The sequence below is a fragment of the Taudactylus pleione genome, unplaced genomic scaffold, assembly GCF_031769625.1.
Source record: "Taudactylus pleione unplaced genomic scaffold, aTauple2 ptg000573l, whole genome shotgun sequence".
Taxonomy (NCBI): Eukaryota; Metazoa; Chordata; class Amphibia; order Anura; family Myobatrachidae; genus Taudactylus; species Taudactylus pleione.
The window spans coordinates 490,947-514,226 of record NW_028284975.1 but is presented as its reverse complement, the minus strand read 5'-3'; the positions used below and the strand labels follow the sequence as shown (position 1 = coordinate 514,226).

General features: G+C 40.3%; 1 protein-coding gene across 1 annotated transcript in view; it reads left to right on the top strand.

Annotated features, from left to right (window-relative positions):
• Positions 1 to 419: 419 nt before the first annotated feature.
• LOC148481553 (alcohol dehydrogenase 1-like) overlaps positions 420 to 23,280 on the top strand; it is a 97,917-nt gene continuing 75,056 nt past the window's right edge. Inside the window, exons 1-2 of the mRNA XM_088453258.1 lie at positions 420 to 506; positions 3,697 to 3,798. Coding sequence (XP_088309384.1) covers positions 420 to 506; positions 3,697 to 3,798 — 189 coding nt within the window. The remainder of the gene's footprint in view (positions 507 to 3,696; positions 3,799 to 23,280) is intronic.

Here is a 23,280-nt window from a genome sequence, read left to right as displayed (position 1 = left end):
TCATTAGACAAGGGGATCAAATCAAGCTGAGTAGCAGCAGTTTAGCTAAGCTTAATAGAAACCATTTCTTTGGAACAAGATAGAAATAACTTTCTCCAGTGTTGTGCGGTTCACCCATTTTTGCTATCCAGTGTGACACCACAAATCAGGCCTGATTCCATCCACGTTCTTGACACACAACGGTGATATTCGATGATGACATCTAACCTACAGTCTATAGAACTCTATGGCACAGAAGGTTAGGTCACCTTGGATTGGACAGTGTCCACACTCAGAAACCCTTGGATTGGATGGTTATAGAAATATCAGTGACTGATACAGAAAATCCCATCTGTGAAAGCTATATTACAGGCAAGCAAAGGAAAATCAGTGAGTAGTTTTGAGCTCTGGAACTGCTGCATGCTGATGTGTTTGGTACGATGGAGGTTAAGTTAATAAGTGGAAACATATATTTCCTTACATTCATCAATGATTTCACAAGACTGAAACACATCTACTTCATCAAAGTAAAGAGTGACATAGACAAATGCAGGGGGATTTCCATCTGCCTGGAAACCCCCCTTCCCAGCCCACACCATGACAACAATAGAAATAGTAATATAATAGAATTTTACTAGTGCTGCATGTTCTTCTCAGTGATACAAATGAAATAATTAGCACCACCTGTGGATCTTTTAACATGTATCAGCCAGTAGTAAATAACCTGTGCACCAACTAGATCTGGAAAACATTCACTGTTAGGGATGTGCTGCTATAGAGTCCAATATGTACATATATGTCCAGGGCTGTGCTAGGTTATTCTGCTGCTCCCAGACTTGCTCTAATACTCTGGAATGGTGCCCACATCTAAAATAAAAACATTCACCTCAGGCAGGATGGCCCTACTGCCGCATATAGGCCCTCATTCAGAGCCCACGCTCTGAGCAGAGCGCACGCTCTGAATGAGGGCCGCCCTCCATGAAAATGGAGCGGCCTCCTGGACGCTCGTATAGCTGTGGGTCACCACCCACAGGCTATACGAGCGTGCAGTTTGATGGCCGCGATGGTCGTGACCATCGCGACCATCGAAATTGCGAGCCGGAGCCTGCGGCTGAGGTTTTCAACCGCAAGCTCCGGAGTGATTTTGGCTCTATCAGAGCCAAAATCACTCCCACTGACATCACTAGTGATGTCAGTGGGCCGGCTTTTGATGGGAGGCGTTCCCGTGGGAACGCCCCCGTCAGGGAGGCACGCCCCCGTTGACAGCACGCCCCCTTTGATCGGACACAACGAGCGAAGGACTTTCCTTCGCTTGTCGCGTCTGGCGCATGCGCACGACGGAGCTCCCTCCGTCGTGCGCATGCTCAGTCCATAACATCGACCCACTTGCGAGCGGACAGCCGCTCGCGAGTGGGTCTGAATCAGGCCCATAATGGCTTACTGTGATTCCTGGTCCTCTATATGCTGGAATTATGACACACAATACACTTTGTATGACACAAATTAATGCTGGATAAGTGCTAATTCTACCCTCTTCATGGACTGGCCACACACACTCTAAAATCAAGCATTTGGAAACTCCCATCTAGAAATCCTGCATTTGCCACTGAGTGAAGTAATGAACAAGATTACAGACTATGAGGGGTATTCAATATGAAAGGTTAACTTCCCTGGCGAAGTTAACGTTTCATATCAGAGTTTTTTTCTGCGTAAAGGTATGGTGTGCGCTCCCGCTTATCCCCGTATTCAAAATAAAATTAACGAAAACGGGAAACTCCGAAGTTGGATTTGCTTTAAGTTACGAATTTTTCCTTAAAATAATTGTAAGACCCCCCTAAAGTTGTAAAAACATGGGGGAACACTATGGATACCTCAGTTTTAGCCTTTAATTGAAAGTTGGGGATTTAAATAGCCGCAGCATGTGTTTTTTTCCCGACATTGAAGAAGTGATGCAGAAGAGCACTTAGGTTATTTTTTTCGTTTTTTTAAGTGGTCCCATCAAATTTGGGGTACATGAAAATGGGTACTAGCATATTTTTAAGTCCCTAAAGTCAGTTTTTAAAAATTCTGCATTTGTGCACCTGCCGCTATAATTCTATTCTAGAAAACATCTGCCGCATACTTGCAGAATAGCCCTGAACCTATTTCCCTATTGTTTAACAATTTTTTCCCATTTTTTTTTTTTGCACCTCAATTTTTAAATTAATTTTTTGGGGTGTCCCTATTTTTTTTTAAACTTTTTTTGACACAGTTCTTTTCTAAATGTCAATCTCAGGGGTGCAGGCTATTTTTTTTAAGCCTGCACCCCCAAACCCCAATTCTGCACTTTTTTTCGACACCTATTCAATGGTGAAAAGTTATCACCGTTTTTTATCAAAGACTTTTCAAAACTGCGATAAGTCTTTGAAATTGAATACGGTGTAAAACTAAAACAAGTGATATTAACGCAAAAACGTTAAAAAGTGCAATATTAACGCAAAAAAATGATGTTATCGCACCCATATTGAATACCCCTATATAAGAAATTAGTAGATACACAAACCGGTTTATCAGCTAAAAGTCTTGAGCTCTGATAATGGAATACAATATCTATAATCTATTCTTGCCTCATGAACTATTTTTCATTTTGTTCAGAGAAGCATTTAGTTTGATTTATATTTTTTTAAAATATTTATTGCTTTTGAAGAAAACCCTATGCTTTCAGTCTGTTCTTTCTATGAATTGTTTTTTACCTATTGCTACTTAAATAAGTGTATTGGCTACCTTTAGCCATTTTGGTTAACAAAATTTCTCATTATTGCACTTCACATTGCACTTTTTTGGACATAACTGTGAATATTTAATGTGTACTGTATATATACTTTTGCTTCTCATTTATTTATTTTTGTATATCAAGTGTAGAAATAAATTATTATTTTAATTTTATGGTGATATATGTATTATTGATTACATTTATATAGCTGCACTGAAAGCACTTTTACACACGCTATATTGGTTTATACACGTTTTACACGTTTTTGCATTTGCTTATATATTACAAATATATATGAGTCATTGTAATTAAATAGTATGAGTAAGTGTTGGAGAGTCAATTTAGATTACTGTTTCAAACCAGCACTTTTGCACGCTTTGCACTTTATTAACACACAGGGTGGTTACCTGACTACAATTGGGTATGTATTAAAACACGCCAGTCACTTGAACCAGTTTTATTCATTCTATCTAATTATTTAGCATACAATTTAATGCAATAATCCTACTGGTTTAGCTGATACCTGGAATTTTGGAAGGAGTGCAGTTGAATAAATAATTTTGTATATTTATGCATTTTGATCATCTAATATATTTGGGGTATATTCTTGATTGGTGCTATTCCATACATATAATGTGTATATACATATATATATATATATATATATATATATATATATTAGTCAATGCATGGTCTGGCACTCACACAATAAGCTTAGCTCGGTGCCTCCACATTGCCAAAACCTCTGGATATATATTTATATGTGTGTATATATATATATATATATATATATATATATATATATAGGTAGTCCAAAGGAGCGGCACTCAGGGTCTGAAGTAAAATGGCTTTAATGTGGACAAGACAAACAGCTACAGCAACGTTTCAGTGCTCAACAGGTACCGTCATCAGGCTAAATAATACATATATACTGTATGTGTATATACTTTTTTTATTTTTCCTAGAGAATAAAGTGCAAGGCAGCAGTGTTGTGGGAGGCACATAACCCATTCAGCATTGAAGAGATTGAAGTTGCTCCACCAAAGGATCATGAAGTTCGCATAAAGGTAAATATTTAAATTGATGTCTCAATAATTATATAGTAATGGGAGCATCACAACATATATGCTACATAAGTCGCCAAAATGTCCCATTTCATACAGTGAAACATTGAACTTTGCATATTATTGAACATATCTTGACTTCATATAAATACACATTTAAAAGGTTTTTATGTGTAATCTAAAATATGTATGTGTGTATGTTTATGTTTCCAGAACATGCGTTGTTTATTACTTATAAAAAAACACAATATTTATTTATTACATATGGGTCATTTAGTTTACAAATAATAGGCAGAAACTATAGCAATCAATTAAAGATTACCTGTGGATGATTTGCAGTAGCACAGCTTAATCACTGGATAACAAATGTCTGATTGGTTAGAATAGGATATTATACAGTATATTTATTTTGAATGTGTTTTTTTTTTGTCCCTGCCACAGTGGAGCTTACAATACATATTAAAGATCGGCTACAGACCTTAGCAATACTTTTTAACTGTTATGGGGCCTTTATATACAATACTGTGCAAATGTTTTAGGCAGGTGTGGAATAAATGCTACAAATTAACAATGCTTCAAAAGTGTTAATAGTTTATTTTTATGAATTTATAAAATGTAAAGTGAATGAACAGAAGAGAAATCCAAAATAAACACCCAGGTTTTGGGTACACTATTTGCAAGTCTCTGAGTGCTGCCTCACACTTATGGATGATATGTTTGGGGGGCACTGACCACTGAGGAGGGCACCAGAGCTAGATCCTGTGCTAGGCGTGAGTTGGATACAGAAGTGCCAGGGCACATTGTGTTTGTATATATATATATATATATATATATATATATAGATATATACACTGGGAGTCCCCACCTCCCCTGGGATCCCCGATCTAGGCTAACTAGTTTGGGGTGTTGATGCTTTGGCTGGAGGACCCTGTGACAGGGTCCCCTGGCTGTGGCATTACACTCCGACTAGTTTGAGCCCAGTGCTGGATTTAAAAATATGGGGAACCCCATGCCATTTTTTTCTGTGTTTTTAAAACCAGGACAGGCTCACAGTGACCCCAACACATTTTGTCCCCCATATTTATAGAATCAGGCCTGACTCACAGAGCCATGGGGTGGTTATGCTTTTGGGGGGAACCCCACACTGTTATTTTTCATGTTTACTAATTTTTTTACACTATATACACATCCAGCCTACACATATCTCACTCATATGTGCAGGCTGCATGTTTTTGAGTGTTTGGCTGCACAGAAAACATGAGGGATAAAACATGAACACTAACACCATAGAAAAACACGATTCAGCAAAACGTGGTGTTTTCGGTTGTCAAATGTCTCCCATGTTCCTGCAATGCTATGCATGTTTAAAGTCAGGCAATCCCGGACAAGACATGGTTCTTACAATAATGAAATATGTTACTCAAAACAGTGCATCACTGCCTTCACACAGTCTAAAATGTTCAATCAAAGTTTCAATTCAGGAATAGAAAAATCTTACATTAAAACAGGTGATTGCAGTGTAAGATCAAATCCCCTACTTTCTTTCTCCACACACAAAATATTGGTATTGTGTATATGTAACTTTGTCTCCAAAAAAGAACATCAAACATGTGATTAGGTCGAATTCCCTTCTCTGTTCCTCCAAACACAAATATTGATATTGTACAAATGCAACTTTGTCCCAGTGAAAAAACACCTTGGATTAAAAAAACAGAACAGGATAAGTGCAACAGTGTTACAAATAAGGTTACACTTTTTTTCTACATCAAACTCACATTTTAATCATATTTAAAAGCACATAATCAAAACACAAGTGAGAAAACATCTTTGGTTAGCTGGCACCAAAGGTATACCCCATCTAACATGGCCTGATATGTGCAGACTATGGTCCCGGTCACATTTATCAGTACTCCCAGGTCAGCTTTCGGTCTTCCTTTTGGCAGGCATCCAGAGGTAGAGCGTCACCAGCCTAATGCATTTTGGACCAGTAGGTCCTTCATCAGAGGCATGATGACTTCACTGCTCTTTGCCCTATAAATAGTGTTACTGATTAACTAAGTGCCTCCCTTGTGTCCCGCCATGGCTTCCAGTCTCTGCGCAAACATTGCTAGCCAGAAATTACATAATCGCGGATAATGGAACAAGATGGCCGCTGGACTTCCTGTTTGCATTCCACTGTTCAGTCCAAATGTGTTCCATTTATGCTCCTTAATGTCTTTTAATTGGTAAGTATGCTAATTGCATGAACAAATAAAAAAAGCTCCTTCAAATTACATTTTTCTATTCTTTCAAGCAATAATAATAATAATAATATAATAATAAATATATATAAAACACTGAAAAATAATTCACATTAAAAAAGAGTTATATGCGGTTCAGCAGAAAGACAACTTAAAACAATTATTTGGATATCATCATAGGTTCAGCAAAAAAAAAGAATACAAATTGCTTAAAATATACTTAATAAAAAACAATTTAAAAGAGACATATTCTATAAAAAAAAACATTTTGTAAAAATTTTTTAGCTCAAAGTCCCCATTTAACCTTTTAGGGACTAGGGTTTTTAATTTGTATATCCATTTCATTTTGCAATATTAGAGTCTACTATCAAGATCTTCAAATCTCCAAGACGGTGCTATTGTCTGCATCCTCCAAAAATATTTAATATGCATTCTTTACAGTCGTGTTTCGATTTCAAATTTGCAGAAACAGTGTGGTTGTCTAGGCCTTTTTTATATAATATATATATATATATATATATATATATATGTTCGGATAAACAAGCCTTCAAATTTATACTAGTTTTGCCTACGTAGAGTAGGCCACATGCACATTCTAATAATAATTAGATTACATTTTTAGAGTTACACGTGATAAAATTTGTAATTCAATATGTTTTACTATTCACTTTGAATCGATTAGTTTTGCAAACATCCTTCACTGTTATGCATTCTTTACAGTCGTGTTTTGATTTAAAATTTGCAGAAACAGTGTGGTTGTCTAGGCCTTTTTTATATTATATATATATATATATATATATATATATATATGTATATATATATATATATGTATATGTTTGGATAAACAAGCCTTTAAATTTATACTAGTTTTGCCTACATAGAGTAGGCCACATGCACATTCTAATAAATAGATTACATTTTTAGAGTTACACGTGATAAAATTTGTAATTCAATATGTTTTACTATTCACTTTGAATTGATTCGTTTTGCAAACATCCTTCACTGTTTTGCACATCAGGCAAATACCACGTTGATTTAATAATTGACTCTGAACACTAACTCTTTTTGTTTCTTCTAATGCATTTTTAACTAGATTAGTTTTTAATGATGGGAACTTTTTGTAAATGAAATGTGGAACACTCTGGTAATTCTTTACCGATTACAGGGTCCCTCTTTAGTAGAAAATTTGAAAGAAAAGAAAGAACTAATAATAACAAAAAAAATTAGTTCTAATAAATGGAACACTCCGAAGGTTAAAAAGAATGTTTTTAGACAAAATCCTCATTTTGATCAATATAAATCAAACAGATACAATCAAAGAATGGAGAAATGGGAAGATCATGAAAGACCATTTTTAGAAAAATTAATAATAAATGGGGTGATGCTAGTCACTCAGGAGATAATTATAATGAAAAAAAGAACAAATAGAGGGTTCTGGAGGCACTATCATAGGGAGAAAGTAAATCCAATTAAATTACTTGAAATCATTTTCAAGTATTAAGAGAATATAATAACACAGAATCGCCTTTTTTAGATCAAGAGTGGAAAACTCAAGAGATTGTAGGAGAATTTGAAAATAAAAGAATAAAACTAGAAGGGGTAAAAGAGGAGGACTCAAATTGAATAAGCATAGAAAAACTAAAAGGTAATACTTTAAAAGGAATATAAATGAGAGAGAAGTCAGAACCCCATACAGATAATAAGGATTATTGTAAGATATTCAATTTGAGTAGTAGACAATAAACACAGGAAGAAATAATAGTTTTGAAAAAGGACTTAAATTTCCCCCAGACAAGTACTATAAAGCCTTTTGAATTGTAGATAGATATCCAAAAATTAAAAATAAAAACACTGTTACATTTTTTTTATATATTAAAGGAGAAGAGAGAATTGGAGAGGATAGTGGAGTAACCACCGGATCTTTGTTCAAACTCAAATCCTTGTTTTTTAGCCATATTTTATTTTTTAGTAAGGAGGGGGAGTGGTGGTCCTTATGGATAAATGTAACTATATACAGTCAGATTCATAAATATTGGGACATTGACAGAATTTTCAGATTTTGGCCTCTATTCACCACCACAATGGTTTTGAAATGAAACAAACACGATGTGCTTTAACTGCAGACTTTCAGATTTAATTTAAGGGTAATTACATCCAAATCGGGTGAACGGTGTAGGAATTACAACAGTTTCAATATGTGCCTCCCACTTTTTAAGAGGCCAAAAGTAATAGGACTATCAACTCAAAAGCTATTTCATGGACAGGTGTGGGCTATTCCCTCGTTATTTCATTATCAATTAAGCAGGTAAAGGGTCTGGAGTTGATTCTAGGTGTGACATTTGCATTTGGAATCAGTTGCTGTCAACTCTCAATAAGATATCCAAAGAGCTGTCACTATCAGTGAAGCAAGCCATCATTAGGCTGAAAAATCAAAACAAACCCATCAGAGAGATAGCAAAAACATTAGGTGTGGCCAAATCAACTGTTTGGAACATTCTTAAAAAGAAAGAATGCACCGGAGAGCTCAGCAACACCAAAAGACCCGGAAGAACACGGAAAACAACTGTGGTGGATGACAGAAGAATTATTTCCCTGGAGAAGAAAAACCCCTTCACAACAGTTGGCCAAATCAAGAACACTCTCCAGGAGGTAGTGTATATGTATCAAAGTCAACAATCAAGAGAAGACTTCACAAGGGTGAATATAGAGGGTTCACCACAAGATGCAAACCATTGATGAGCCACTAAAACAGGAAGACCAGATTAGAGTTTGCCAAACAACATCTAAAAAAGCCATTACAGTTCTGGAACAACATCCTATGGACAGATGAAACAAAGATCAACTTGTACCAGAGTGATGGGAAGAGAAGAGAAGGAAAGGAATTGCTCATGATCCAAAACATACCACCTCATCAGTGAAGCATGGTGGTGGTAGTGTCATGGCGTGGGCATGTATGGCTGCCAATGGAACTGGTTCCCTTGTATTTATTGATGATGTGACTGCTGACAAAAGCAGCAGAATTAATTCTGAAGTGTTTCGGGCAATATTATATGCTCATATTCAGTCAAATGCTTCAGAACTCATTGGACGGCGCTTCACAGTGCAGATGGACAATGACCCGAAGCATACTGCAAAATCAACCAAAGAGTTTTTTAAGGCTAAAAAGTGGAATGTTATGCAATGGCCAAGTCAATCCCCTGACCTGAAGCCGATTGAGCATGCATTTCACTTGATGAAGACAAAACTGAAGGGAAAATGCCCCAAGAACAAGCAGGAACTGAAGACATTTGCAGTAGAGGCCTGGCAGAGCATCACCAGGGATGAAACCCAGCGTCTGGTGATGTCTATGCGTTCCAGACTTCAGGCTGTAATTGCCTGCAAAGGATTTGCAACAAAGTATTAAAAAGTGAAAGTTACATTTAGGATTGTTTAGTTTGTCCCATTACTTTTGGCCCCTTAAAAAGTGGGAGGCACATATAGAAACCGTTGTAATTCCTACACCGTTCACCTGATTTGGATGTAATTACCCTCAAATTAAATCTGAAAGTCTGCAGTTAAATCACATCTTGTTTGTTTCATTTCAAAGCCATTGTGGTGGTGAATAGAGGCCAAAATGTGAAAATTCCATCAATGTCCCAATATTTATGGACCTGACTGTAGCTGCATTTAATAAACAACTAATGAAAGGTAAAACATACAGGCCCTTTAATTAATTGGTAAAGTATTACCATAGTGTTCACATTTCATTTATAAAAAGGCTCCATCAATAAAAACTAATCTAGTTAAAAGTGCATTACAAGAAGCGAAAAAACTAAAGAAAAGAGATAGTGTTTGGAGTCAAGAATTCCATTGATGTGCTATTTGCCTGATGTGCACAACAGTGAAGGGTGCTAGCAAAACAATGGACATCAAAGTGAATGTTAAAACATATCAAATTACATATTTTATAACGTGTAACTCTAAAAATTAAATCTATTTATTAGAATGTGCGTGTGCCCTACTCTGTGTAGGCAAAACTAGTAGAAATATAAAGGATTGTTTATCTGAACATATATATAATAAGAAAAAGACTAAACACCCACACTGTTTTTGCATTATTTAAGTTGAAACACAACTGTAAAGAATGCAATATTAAATCTTTTTGGGGATACAGACAATAGCACCGTCTTAGAGATGTAAAGATCTTGATATTAGATTCTCCCAGTGTGAAAAGATACAAATTAAAAACCCTAGTCCTCAATGGTTTAAATGGGAAAATTGAGATAAAATGTTTTTTATAGAATTTGTCTTGTTTTTTATATAATATATTTTAAGCAATTTGTATTTTTTCATGTATTTATATAAGTTTTTTTTCTGCTAAACCTAAAATGGTATCCAAAATTTTATTTTAAGTTGTCTTTCTGCTGAACCCCATATAACTTTTTTTAATGTGAATTAAATTTCTGTTTTCCATCTTGTCCCATTATCCGCGATGATGTCTTATCCGGCTAGTGGCGATTGCAGAGAGACTGGAAGCCGTGGCCAAACACAGGGGGAGGCACTTTATTAATCAGTAACACTATTTAGAGGGCAAAAGGCAGTGCAGTCACCATGCCTCTCACGGTTTGGAGGTGCAGCTACTCATCCTGCCAAGGACTTAAAATGGACTCTGCCTGTGAGTGTTCAATAACAGGGTTTTGTCCAGAGCCCCTGCTTTTTAGACCTGGAGTGACTCTCACAGCTACCTTATGGTAGGAACCAGGACCGGACTGGGACTAAAAATAGGCCCTGGCATTTAAAGAACACACAGGCCTACCTTGCGTCAGCATCTGGCTCCTGGCATAGACTCCTCCCCTAACTATTCCTGACCCCTCCCACTTCTTAGTCTATGCTCTTACAAATATAATTAATATTAGAACAACAGACAAGTACCCATCATTCTCTATTAAAATACATACAACAGAGCACATCCTGCTGGAAGTCAAACATTTGGTATTGTGTTGGTTCTGTTAAGTTGTGTAGACACCCTATAGATATATCTGTCCAATTCGTGTGGTGGGACAGAAAATCTGGGAACGTATGGGAGCAAGTAGCAATAGCAATATGCTCCCAGATGCTGGAAAATGGACCAGATTTTCTTTCCCACCAGACAGATTGGACAGATATCTATAGGTAAAGCTGGCACTTCACTGGTGTAGGTCATACACAAAGGAAGGGGAAGGCATTTTCCCAAGCCCTAGTTTAGCAGTTGTAGAAGATTAGATAGTGGTCACTATAGGACTTTTTTAGGACAGGGGTGCTGAACGCAGAGGACACATCTGTGCCACCAAAGCAGAGCTGTAACTGCACATTTTAAGAAGAGCGTTTGTGCTGCCAGGGAAACAGGGAGAGCGCATGCCACAGGGAGAGCACGCGCAAAAAAAATTCAGGTGTGGTTTTCACTGGGAAGGGGCGTAGCCACCTAATTTTTCACATTACGTAACTAAGTAGTGTCCCTTTTTCACATTACGTCACACGGTAGTGCCCCATAGTCACACTTCACTGCACGGTAGTGTTCCTTATTCATGTTAAATCACACAGTAGTGCCCTTTTTCACCTTTCATCAGACAGTAGTGTCTCTTTTTCACATTACATCACACAGTAGTGTTTCATTTTCACATTATGTCACATGGTAGTGCCCCATACTCACGTTACATCACACAGTAGTGTCCCTTTTTCACATTATGTCACACAATAGTGTTCCTTAGTCACATACACAAACATGAATATTTGCACATAACAAATATTATAAAAATAGAAATATAATAAAAAATATATTGTATACAATTAATATTAATATTACATGGATCTGAAGGTTTGAAATAGCAACATACTAAAAGAAATAGAGGGAGACAGGAAATAGAGAGGAGAAAAGGGGGGAGCCAGGAGAAAAAGAGAGAAGGAATTTGGGTAGCTGGGGAGAGAGAAGGAAATAGGGGACCCAACATAGGAGAATTAGGGAGAGCCAGGAGAGAGAGAGGAGGAATAGGAGGAACTGGGGTAGAGAGCGAGAGAATTTGGGGAGCCAGGAGAGACATAGGAGAAATATGGGGAGTGGGAAGAGAGAGAAGAAATAGGGAGAGCCAGGAGAGAATGAGAAGGTATAGGTTGAACCATGAGAGAGCAGAAAAAGGAAGAGCCATGAGAGAGTGAAGGGACAGGTTGAGCCGAGAGAAAGGGAGGAGGAACTGGGGAAGCTAGAGAGACATAGGAGAAATAGGGTGAGCTGGGAGAGAGAGTAGGGATTGGGGAGGCCGGGAAATACATACAGTAGGAGAAGGGAGCTGGGAGAGAGTAGTAAGGAATAGGAAAAGACGAAAGAGCGAGCAGGAATAGGGGAAGCCGGGAGAGACATAGAAGAAATAGGGGGAGCTGGGAGAGAGAAGAGGAATAGGGAGAGACGGGAGAGACATAGAAGAAATAGGGGGAGCTGGGAGAGAGAAGAGGAATAGGGGGAGACGGGAGAGACATAGGAGAAATAGGGGGAGCTGGGAGAGAGAAGAGGAATAGGGGGAGATGGGAGAGACATAGGAGAAAGAGGGGAAGCTGGGAGAGAGAAGAGGAATAGGGGGAGATGGGAGAGACATAGGAGAAAGAGGGGAAGCTGAAAGAGACATTGGGCTCGATTCAATTCAACGTAAATTCAATAGTGCCAGTAATGAGCTTCTGGAGAGCTCAAATCAGCGCGCTGCTAAGCCCGACTAAGGATTTCTTCTCGCATCTCTCCTGGGATGCAAGAAAAAATCTGACAAAAGTACAGGCGCAATGCTATTTTCTGCCCTTAGCGCGGCGGAAACAGCATCGTGCATTCTCCAACCTAACAACGCACAGAATTGAATAGCTCAGGGGGCTCATTCCCAGTGCTATTCAATTTGCATTGAATTGAATCAAGCCCATAGGAGAAAGAGGGGGAGCTGGGCGAGAGAGGAAGAATAGGGGGAGATGGGAGATAGAGGGGAGGAATAGGGGGAGATGGGAGATAGAGGGGAGGAATAGGAGGAGATGGGAGATAGAGGGGAGGAATAGGGGGAGCTGGGCGATAGAGGGAAGGAATAGGGGGAGCTGGGCGATAGAGGGGAGGAATAGGGGGAGATGGGAGATAGAGGGTAGGAATAGGGGGAGATGGGAGATAGAGGGTAGGAATAAGGGGAGATGGAAGATAGAGGGGAGGAATAGGAGGAGATTGGCGATACAGGGGAGGAATAGGGGGAGCTGGGAGATAGAGGGTTGGAATAGGGGGAGATGGGAGATAGAGGGTAGGAATAGGGGGAGATAGAGGGTAGGAATAGGGGGATATGGGAGATAGAGGGTAGGAATAGGGGAGATAGAGGGGAGGAATAGGGGGAGATGGGAGATAGAGGGGAGGAATAAGGGGAGATGGGAGATAGAGGGTAGGAATAGGGGGAGATGGGAGATAGAGGGTAGGAATAGGGGGAGATAGAGGGTAGGAATAGGGGGATATGGGAGATAGAGGGTAGGAATAGGGGGAGATAGAGGGTAGGAATAGGGGGATATGGGAGATAGAGGGTAAGAATAGGGGGAGATAGAGGGTAGGAATAGGGGGATATGGGAGATAGAGGTTAGGAATAGGGGAAGATAGAGGGTAGGAATAGGGGGAGATGGGAGATAGAGGGTAGGAATAGGGGGAGATAGAGGGTAGGAATAGGGGGATATGGGAGATAGAGGGTAAGAATAGGGGGAGATAGACGGAAGGAATAGGGGGAGATGGGAGATAGAGGATAGGAATAGGGGGAGAATGGAGACTGGAGGAATAAGGACAGGCAGCAGAGTTTAGGAATAGGGGGAGATGAGAGGGGAATAGGGGGAAACAAAAAAAAGATAGAATAAATCAGGGGAGACAGAAGAGAAAGTAAGGAGGAGGAATAAGGTGAGATGGGAGAAAGACAGAAGGAAATTAATGGCGGAGATGGCAGAGAGAGATACCGCATGTACAGTAGTTTTGGAGTGTGCAGAGGTTTTACCTAGTGTCACCATATGCAGGCTCCTCTGAATGGCGTGTCCTCCTTCCAGGCAGCCTGCATAGCGCTCCCCCACCCCAGATTCCTTCCCATTGCCATCGGGCTTGATCGCAGTACAGCCTCCCGGGCAGCGCCTTGCTGAGCAGTCAGATTTCAGGAATGCACGGCTGCGTCATGACGCGACTGCGTCATGACGTCATTACGCAATGACGCGGCCGCGCATTCGTGAAATCTGCTTGCTGAGCAAGGCGCCGCCCGGGAGGCTGTACTGCCGGGTAAGCCTGTGCTCAGCCAAAGTGGCCCATTTGGCCATCGGCCCTTCTGGCATTTGCCAGAAGTGCCCGATGGCCAGTCCAGCCCTGGTAGGAACTATCTATATTTTTTATGCTCCCTGCTTGAGCTAATTATACATGCTTTTATGCTTACTCATTTTGTAAGTAATGTATGCATTTTATGTTTGTATGAAGAAAGTATATTTGTTTTTAGATTAAATTCTTGTTTTATATTAAATCTTTTATATTCGTAAAAAAATATTGACACTGTTAGTGGATACGCAGTGTGTTCGTATAAGATATTGTTACACTGTATGTGGAAAAGACAGTGTATTCATAAAAAATATTGTCACACTGTAAGTAGAAAAGGCAGTGTATTTGTAAAAAATGGGGCCCTAGGCAAGATACTGGTTTGGGGCCCTCTTCCTCAAATAATCCTTTGCATATAGTATATTGCAGTAGGGGTCGCTGGAGCAAGATACACACATCATATTATATACACGCATCATTAAACATATATATATATATATATATACATATATATATATATATATACATATATATATATATATATATATACAGTATATCTAGATATGTATCTTGCTCCAGTGACACCTACTGTAATATATGCACAGGTACTACAGTCTTACTACTATATATATACATTTGGCCATCATCCTGTAAAAAAATATATATGCAGCAAACTGTGTATACACACATGTATGAAAGGAATGTGTGTCTGTATGTATATATACATATATATATATATATATATATACACTGTGCAGGGCAGGGGGGCTGGCAGCATTCACACTGGCTGGCTACAGCGGCACAGCCTGCAGTGGGTGGTTGGTTGGAGTAGGCTGCCGCTGACAAGATCAGCGCATGCTAGGGGTGGGGGGGGCTACAATGGAGGAGGGAGGCAACACATACTGTCACTGCAGGGGATGGCTACAGCAGTGCTGGCTGTAGGAGAAGGGGGGTTTGGAGTGGGCTGGCTAAAGCAGTGCCAGGTGCAGGAGAAGGGGGGTTTGGAGTGGGCTGGCTACAGCAGCGTCGGTTTTGGGAGAAGGGGGTTTTCGGAGTGGCTGACAAGTTTTGAGCATGCTGCAGAGAGGGGGGCTGGCTACACTGTGGGGGAAGGGGTGGCAGTGGAGGAGACTGGCTGAGCAACTCACTGTGTCCCCGGGCTGCCAGCTGTTTGACCATGCTGCTGCTGATATAGTGTAAGTGTGTGACTTATCCTCCACCCGGTGCCAGCAACAGCAGGCTACCCATGAACAGATGTCAGAGCGGGAGGCGGCCATGGGCCCATTAGGACCCAACGGGCCCTAGGCAGGTGCCTAGGTTGCCTTAAAGTAAATATGGCTCTGGTGGATATGTGTGATGTTCTGGTTTTGTTGTGGGCCCAGGGTGGTGATAGGAGCAAACACAGAAGCAGATTTAAATCAAAACGTGGAACTTTTATTAAGTGGTTTGGCAGACATGAACAATGGGAGAAAATAAAGTCCAGGGATGGCACTAAAGTGCAAAAGGGAACTGAGGTGAAGCAATGAGTAAAAGTCCAGGTAGTTGCAGATAGGAGCAGTCCAGTAATCCAGGACTTGTGAGGCTGTAATGAATTGCAGGTTGAAGTGAATTTGCAGGCTGTAGTGAATTGCAGACTGAAGTGAATGGATAATGTCCAGGGGATTAGCAAGTGGAGGCCGGGTGCAGGGTAACAGCTGACACAGGTACTCAGGCAAGGGAAAGGCAATAGGAGGAGGCAGAGGATTCCAGCAGGGTATTGAGCAGGTCAGGTAAGCAGGCTAAGGCAAAGATCCAACAGGCAGTAAGTGAGCACAGGAACTCTCTCTCAGCGGGGGCTGAGAAACATGTTGCACTGGCAATGAAAGAGAGCTCTCAACTCCCTTAAATACCCAGTGCTCTGCTGTGACAGGCCAGAGAGAGCATGTGACCTACCAGGATAGGGCGATTAGATCACATGGCTAGAGACAAGATGGATGCTGGAGCGGACGGAAACACTGCCAGACCAAACAAGCCCAGAGTGGCAACATGCCCGCACAGGATCACGCACAACCAATGCTCCCCGCCAGGCACCAGCACCACCACCAGACGCCCCCTGCCATAGCGACCTCACAGGTAATACCCGCCGACCGCTATGCCGAGAAACCCTGGTCGTGACAATATTCAGTGTATTCGTAAAAAATATTATGACACTGTAAGTGGAAAATACAGTGTATTTGTAAAAGATATTGTCACACTGTAAGTGGAAAAGGCAGTGTATTCGTAAAAAATATTGTCACACTGTAAGTGGAAAAGGCAGTGTATTCGTAAAAAATATTGTTAAACTAAGTGGAAAACGCGGTGTATTTGTAAAAAATATTATCACACTGTAAGTGGAAAACAGTGCATTCGTAAAAAATATTGTCACACTGTAAGTGGAAAACACAGTGTCTTCATATTGTGGCACTATTAGTGGAAATGCAGTTTGTAAAAAATATTGTGACACGGTAAGTGGAAAACGCAGTGTATTCATAAAAAATGTTGTCGCACTGTATTCCACATAGGCAGTGTATTCGTAAAAATTATTGTCACACTGTAAGTGGAAAAGGCAGTGTTTTCGTAAAAAATATTGTCACACTGTAAGTGGAATATGCTGTGTATACATAAAAAATATTGACAGTGGATACGCAGTGTATTCATAAAAATTATATTGTCACACTGTAAGTGGAAAAGGCAGTGTTTTCATAAAAAATATTGTCACATTGTAAGTGGAAAAGGCAGTGTATTTGTAAAATATATTGTCACACAGTAAGTGGAAAACGCTGTGTATATGTAAAAAATATTGACAGTGGATATGCAGTGTATTTGTAAATAATATTGTAAGTGGAAAAGGCAGTGCTTTTGTAAAAAATATTGCCACACTAAGAGGAAAAGGCAGTGTGTTCGTAAAAAATATTGTCACACTGTAAGTGGAATAGGCAGTGCATTCGTAAAATTTTTTGTCACAATGTAAGTGGAAAAGGCAGTGTTTTCGTAAAAAATATTGTCACACTGTAAGTGGAAAAGGCAATGTATTCATAAATAATATTGTTAAACTAAGTGGAAGTGCAGTGTGTTCGTAAAAAATATTGTCACACTGTAAGTGGAAAAGGCAGTGTATTTGTAAAAAATATGTCACACTGTAAGTGGAAAACGCAGTGTATTTGTAAAAAATATTGTCACACTGTTAGTGGAAAAGGCAGTGTATTGGTAAAAAATATTGTCACACTGTAAGTGGAAAAGGTAGTGTATTCGTAAAAATATTGTCACACTGTAGGTCATTGATACCGCAGTGTAATATTTTTAATTGACGTGTGTGCTGTACCCCACTTCATTCATGTTTGTTAATATGGAGAATGATAAGTTGAGAGGAGAGCAGGAACTACATTTTAGTGGTGGAGCTGCTGCCAGTGCCACCAGTCATGACGATACTAGTACATCTACTTCATCTACTAAAGCCGATGCCCAAGGGCATACAGGGCTTAAGCTAAGGCATCTAAAATCAAGCAAGCAATGTTTTACATTGTTAAAGAAAAAAAAATGAAAGCTAAGTTAGCTGCAGAGAAAGAAAAAATTGGCAATATGCCAGTGGCAAGGAAAGGATAAGGCCTTGGCCCTTATTTATGACTGGTGGTTCTGCATCTTGTTATGATAATGTAAGTCCTTCTCCCTGTAGAAGTGTCAAAAAAATTAAATCGCTAAGGGACATGAACCAACTGTGTGCTCAGAAAAGTCACAGATCCCCGAGGAGAGTCCAAGTGTGTCCGTGGTTGACATGTGTGAGCCTGACCTTTATAATGCTGTACTTGAAGAGGATCCCCCTTCCACCATTTGTGTGTGCTCTGCAAATGTGGGGATGAGCAGCACAAGTTAACATGTTGACATAAAAATTAAGGATGCTTCTGTGGAATTTCACCTGGAGGATAAGGAGGATATTTCTGTAGTTGGCGCTAACAAGGATGATGAGGATGTTGATGAGGATGTTGATGCTGAAGATGTTTGTGTAAAAACTGTAAATCAGGCAACAGTTGTTGCCCATAGTGGGAAAAATACCGTTGTTGTCATGCCTGCGCAAAGGACCAAAAAATCCACTTCTCATGTGTGGAATTATTTTCACCCAAATCCGGACAACCTTTGTCAAACCATCTGTAACTATTGCCAAGTAACAGTGAGCAGAGGTAAGGACTTAACCAACTAGGAACCTCCTCCCTGTTACGTCACTTGCAGCACATTCATCTTATTGAAAAGGCTTTTTCAAATTCAGAAACTTTGGCTAAAAAAATGTAATTACAATCAGTCCAGTGTCACCTAGCTGCTCCCTTCTCTCTGGATCCAAGTGCCTGCAATCTCCACCACCAACACCTGCATCATCATCAATATTCTCAATCGTGATCAAAAGTAGTCCTACATTATTATTATTATTATTATTATTATTATTATTATTATTATTATTATCCCTTATTTATATGGCACCACAAAGGTTCTGCAGCACCTTACACAGTACATAAATGAGCATGCAAGAAAAACAGTTAATAGTAATGCAAAACAATGCAGGACAAGGACATGGTTTATAAACATATTTGCTTAACACAAGCAGCATGGCCTCAGCAACCAAATGTTGGGTGCCAATTAGGGAGTTAGGAGTAAATGAAACTATAAGTAGGGATAGGAGAAGCACATGAGGGACGAGGACCCTGCTTGTGAGAGCTTACATTCTAAAGGGGAGGGTCAGACAGACAGGGGTGAACAAGTATGACAGCAGACACCCAGTTGCACAGCGGTTTACTGATGCAAACAGCAGCTACATCTAACAAATGCCAGCTCATTCAGAGGCAGGCTACTCTGTGTATCACCGGTTTCCCTAAGAGGCATACCGTGAGAACCTCTTTGAAAAACTCAGGGAAATCATTGCAAAATGGCTTACCCCAGGCTTGGACTCTCCTAGGGGTTTGTGATATCTGACAATGCCAGCAATATTGTGCGAGCATTACATTTTGGTGAATTTGAACACATCCCATGGTTTGCTCACACAATTCATTTGTGGTGCAACATTTTGTAAAAAATAACAAGGGCATGCAGGAGATGCTCTCTGTGGCCCAAAAGATTTTGGGACATTTTCTACATTCAGCAACTGTATGTCGAAGATTGCAGAACCAGCAAGAACTGTTGAATTTGCCCTGTCATCAGCTGAAGCAAGAGGTAGTAACTAGGTAGAATTCTACCCTCTATATGCTTCAGCGGATCGAGGAGCAGCAAAAGGCCATCCAAGGCTACACTACAGCCTGTGACATAGGGAAATGCACCTTAGTCAAGCGCAGTGGAAAATAAATTCAATGTTGTGCAAGGTTCTCAAACCCTTTGAACTTGCCACATGTGAAGTTAGTTCAGCTTGAGTCACGTCATTCCTCTAATCAGACTTTTGCAAAAGCAGCTGGAGAAACTGATGGAGCTGAAATGAAGTGATTCTGCTTAGTATGTCAGACTTGTAAATCAAGTCCTTCATTCGCTTCACCAGGATCCAAGGGTCGTCAATGTCTTGAAATCATCACTATATTTTGGCGACCATACTTGATCCTAGGTTTAAGTCATAACTTGTGTCTTTCTTTCAGATGGACATAAATCTGAAAAGATGCAAAGAGTTGTTGGTGAAAAAATTGTCAGCTCAAGCGGCACGTGACACCACAGCATCTCCTCCTTCAGTTTCTGCGGCTGCCAGGAAAAAACTACATTTTCCTAAGAGACCCACTGCTAGTGGTGAAGTGGATCAGTCAGCAAAAATTAATGACATCTGGTTGGGTCTGAAAGAACTGCCTACAACGAGTGACATGTCTACTGTGACTTTGTCTGATACGGTCACCATTCAGAGAATGGTGGATGATTATTTCAGAGACAGCATCCAAATAGGCATGTCACACAGTTAATTTCACTACTGGTAGGAAAAAGAGGCAATTTGGAGTCCCTTACACAAACTTGCTTTGCTTTACTTAAGTTGCCCACCTTCCAGTGTGTACTCTGAAAGAGTTTTCAGCACAGCCAGGAACCTTGTCAGTGATCGGCGTAGGAGTTTACTTCCCCAAAATGTGGAAAAGATGATGTTCATCAAAATTAATTACAAATTCCACAAGGAAGACCTTTACCAGCAATTAAGTTAAAAGTATACAGAAGCATCTGTAATGGTGTATTCCAGCGGGGACAAATTCATATTGTCTGAAGAAGAGGATGTAAACAATGATGGGGATGATGATGATGATGACATCTGATCTTACCTATGTTGTAAAGCCAATTTGTGTATGGGATCATTGCCACCAATGTCCACTGCGCATTGTCAGCTTGTTTTGTGGGAGGTCCAAACAAACCAATCATTTCAGCCATAAGTGGCAGTCCCTGTCGCTGAAGTGATTGGTTTGTTAAACTGTGAATGTCCTGTTTCATATTTACAACATAAGGGTGGGTTGGAGGTCCCAAGGACAAATCCATCTTGCACCTCTTTTCTTAATGTCCAGAAATTGTAATGGCCACAGACAGCATCTCCTGTATGCCTCTTTCATTGTTTTAAAGAAAATTATGAAGTAACAAATTGATGGGATGGGCAAATATGAGCAGCAGCACAGAACATCTTCCTGCCAGGATGTGTGCAATAAAGTGCAAATACTTTTAATACAAAAATGAGTTGTGGATATTGGTCACATTCATATAGATTTACATGGTACATACAGTGTGTAAAGCAAGCTGATGTAACCTGAAGCACGCCATCTGTTGTTGACAAAAAACTTTCAGTAGGCCCAGCACACACATCACAGAAGCTGGGAGTTCTAGTTCAGCCAGAGAACTACAGGCTGCTTTCCTCTAATGTAAACAGCAAGTCTTGGTCCCGTTATCCCTAACAATCTCCCTGAGTACAAAATAGTAAATGTCTGTTTACAGTATGTTCTAGCAGCACCTCCACAAGCAAGGCCACCTCATTTTTTTTATTAGATCATGATGTATAAAAAATTAAAAAACCTCCTTCAGTTCAAATATGTATTTTAGGAACTGAAGAGCTTGATCCTAGATTGATCTTCCCTGATAATTTATTTTAAAAATCAAAATATTAAATTAATTAAAAAATAATCAATCCTTCCGTCCTTTCCCTGTCTTCAGTCCATAAACATTCCAACTCCGTCGGGCCTCTGACCTAGTTAAGGAAAACATTCTTGGTTTTTAAAATTTCTAGGGGTCATATAGTTTATTAAACTGCCATCCTGTCTACCACTGCAATGTCACTCTGTGCCATGTTCGAAGTGGAGCTGCCACATGTTAGTGCCGCCCACTGCTGTCGCTTAGCTCAGTCAGTCAGCTAGCTGGATGCAACCTTTTTGCCCTTAACAAGATCAGAAAATCAATATTGTGAGAAGTGAGGTGGTCAAAATTGACTGAACGAGTGGAAATAAATGTTATTGAGGTCAATAATAATGTAGGAGCACAATTAAAAAACAAAACACACAAGGGCGCAAAACCAATCCATATCCAAAACAAGAGGAGATACAGATCCAAAACCAAAACACAGGGGTCGGCGCACATCTCTACTGTGATTCTGTATTGAAAAATTTCAATCTCGGGTTCCCGAGAAGGGAATGGGTATGAAATACCACCGGTTCGATTCCCGTCAGCGGCAGCCCGACAAAAGCAGAGTTAGAAGCAGCGGAAACCCGATCGTGGATAGGTGAGTATATACTAACCTAACCCCCCTAACCCTCCTTAGGGGTGCCTAACCCTAACTTCCCCCCCAAGTGCCTAACCCTAATCCCCCCTCTAAGTGCCTAACTCTAACCACCCCCTTCCTCGCTGCCTAAACCTAATTCCCCCGGGGGGGTGCCTAACCCTAAGTCCCCCCCGGTAGCCCTAAACCTAACTCTCCCCCCCGCGGCTGTCCGCTCGCAACGCCCGGCATCACTATGAGTGGGATGCCGTGTGCCGGTCTCCCAGCGCCGGGGAAATGCGGGTTTCTACATCTAGACGCCCGGCATTTCACCATTGCCGGGAAATGACAGTCGGGAAGCCGGCTGTCGGTTTCCCGATTGCTTCCCCCGAGAAGTTACTATTATTATTCTATGATCCCCAGAGTGTATCAGGTTGGTATTTATGATACTACAATGGAAATTTTATTTTATTTTTGCCCCTTGTTTACAACAATATGTCTACATATGGGCAGCTTTAAAAGGAAGATAATAAATGTCTGTGACAGGTGGACGCTGAAGGTTAGACACACACTTGTTATTGTGATCACTAGTCAAATGATTTATATTTGTATATACTGTACTCACAAGAAGCCACAGCCTACATCAGCTGACAGGGCAGTCAAAGCCTCAGATGAGTCACTCCAATGAGGCTGCTGCTCATTATCTCCAGAAATCAGAGGATCATGTGATGGGCTCCTCCAAACAGAGCTCAGCACATGGTCCTCCAGCAATGTGCAGCAGTGTGTCCTGATCCTCTGCATGTAGCTGCTGGGCCCCATTCACCCTTGTGACTCTAGCAGCCTGGACATTGCATGCTGTGGTGGTCGGCAGGCTGGCCCCTTTTACTAATCCTGTAATTTTGGGCTACTGCCTCCAATCCTGGACTTTTTTAGGCTAAATCCCAGGCTCCCACAGATCAGGATCCTTGGATTAGTCTCCCTACTTCTACTGGAAAAAGGAAAATTACACCCAAATATTTTCATTATATAATAGGGTTACCTGTTTTATATTTTAATACACTAAAAACATTGTTTCAGATGTATAATTTGTTACTGAATCATTTGTGAAGAGACCTACAGCACTTTAGAATGAATCAACAGCAAAAAGCTTATTATCAGACCTCCATCATATACCAGATGAGATCCATCATGCCCCTTTAAATGGCATTACAGCACCCTTAGATGCCCTAAGAGACTCCTCATGCCCCTTTATA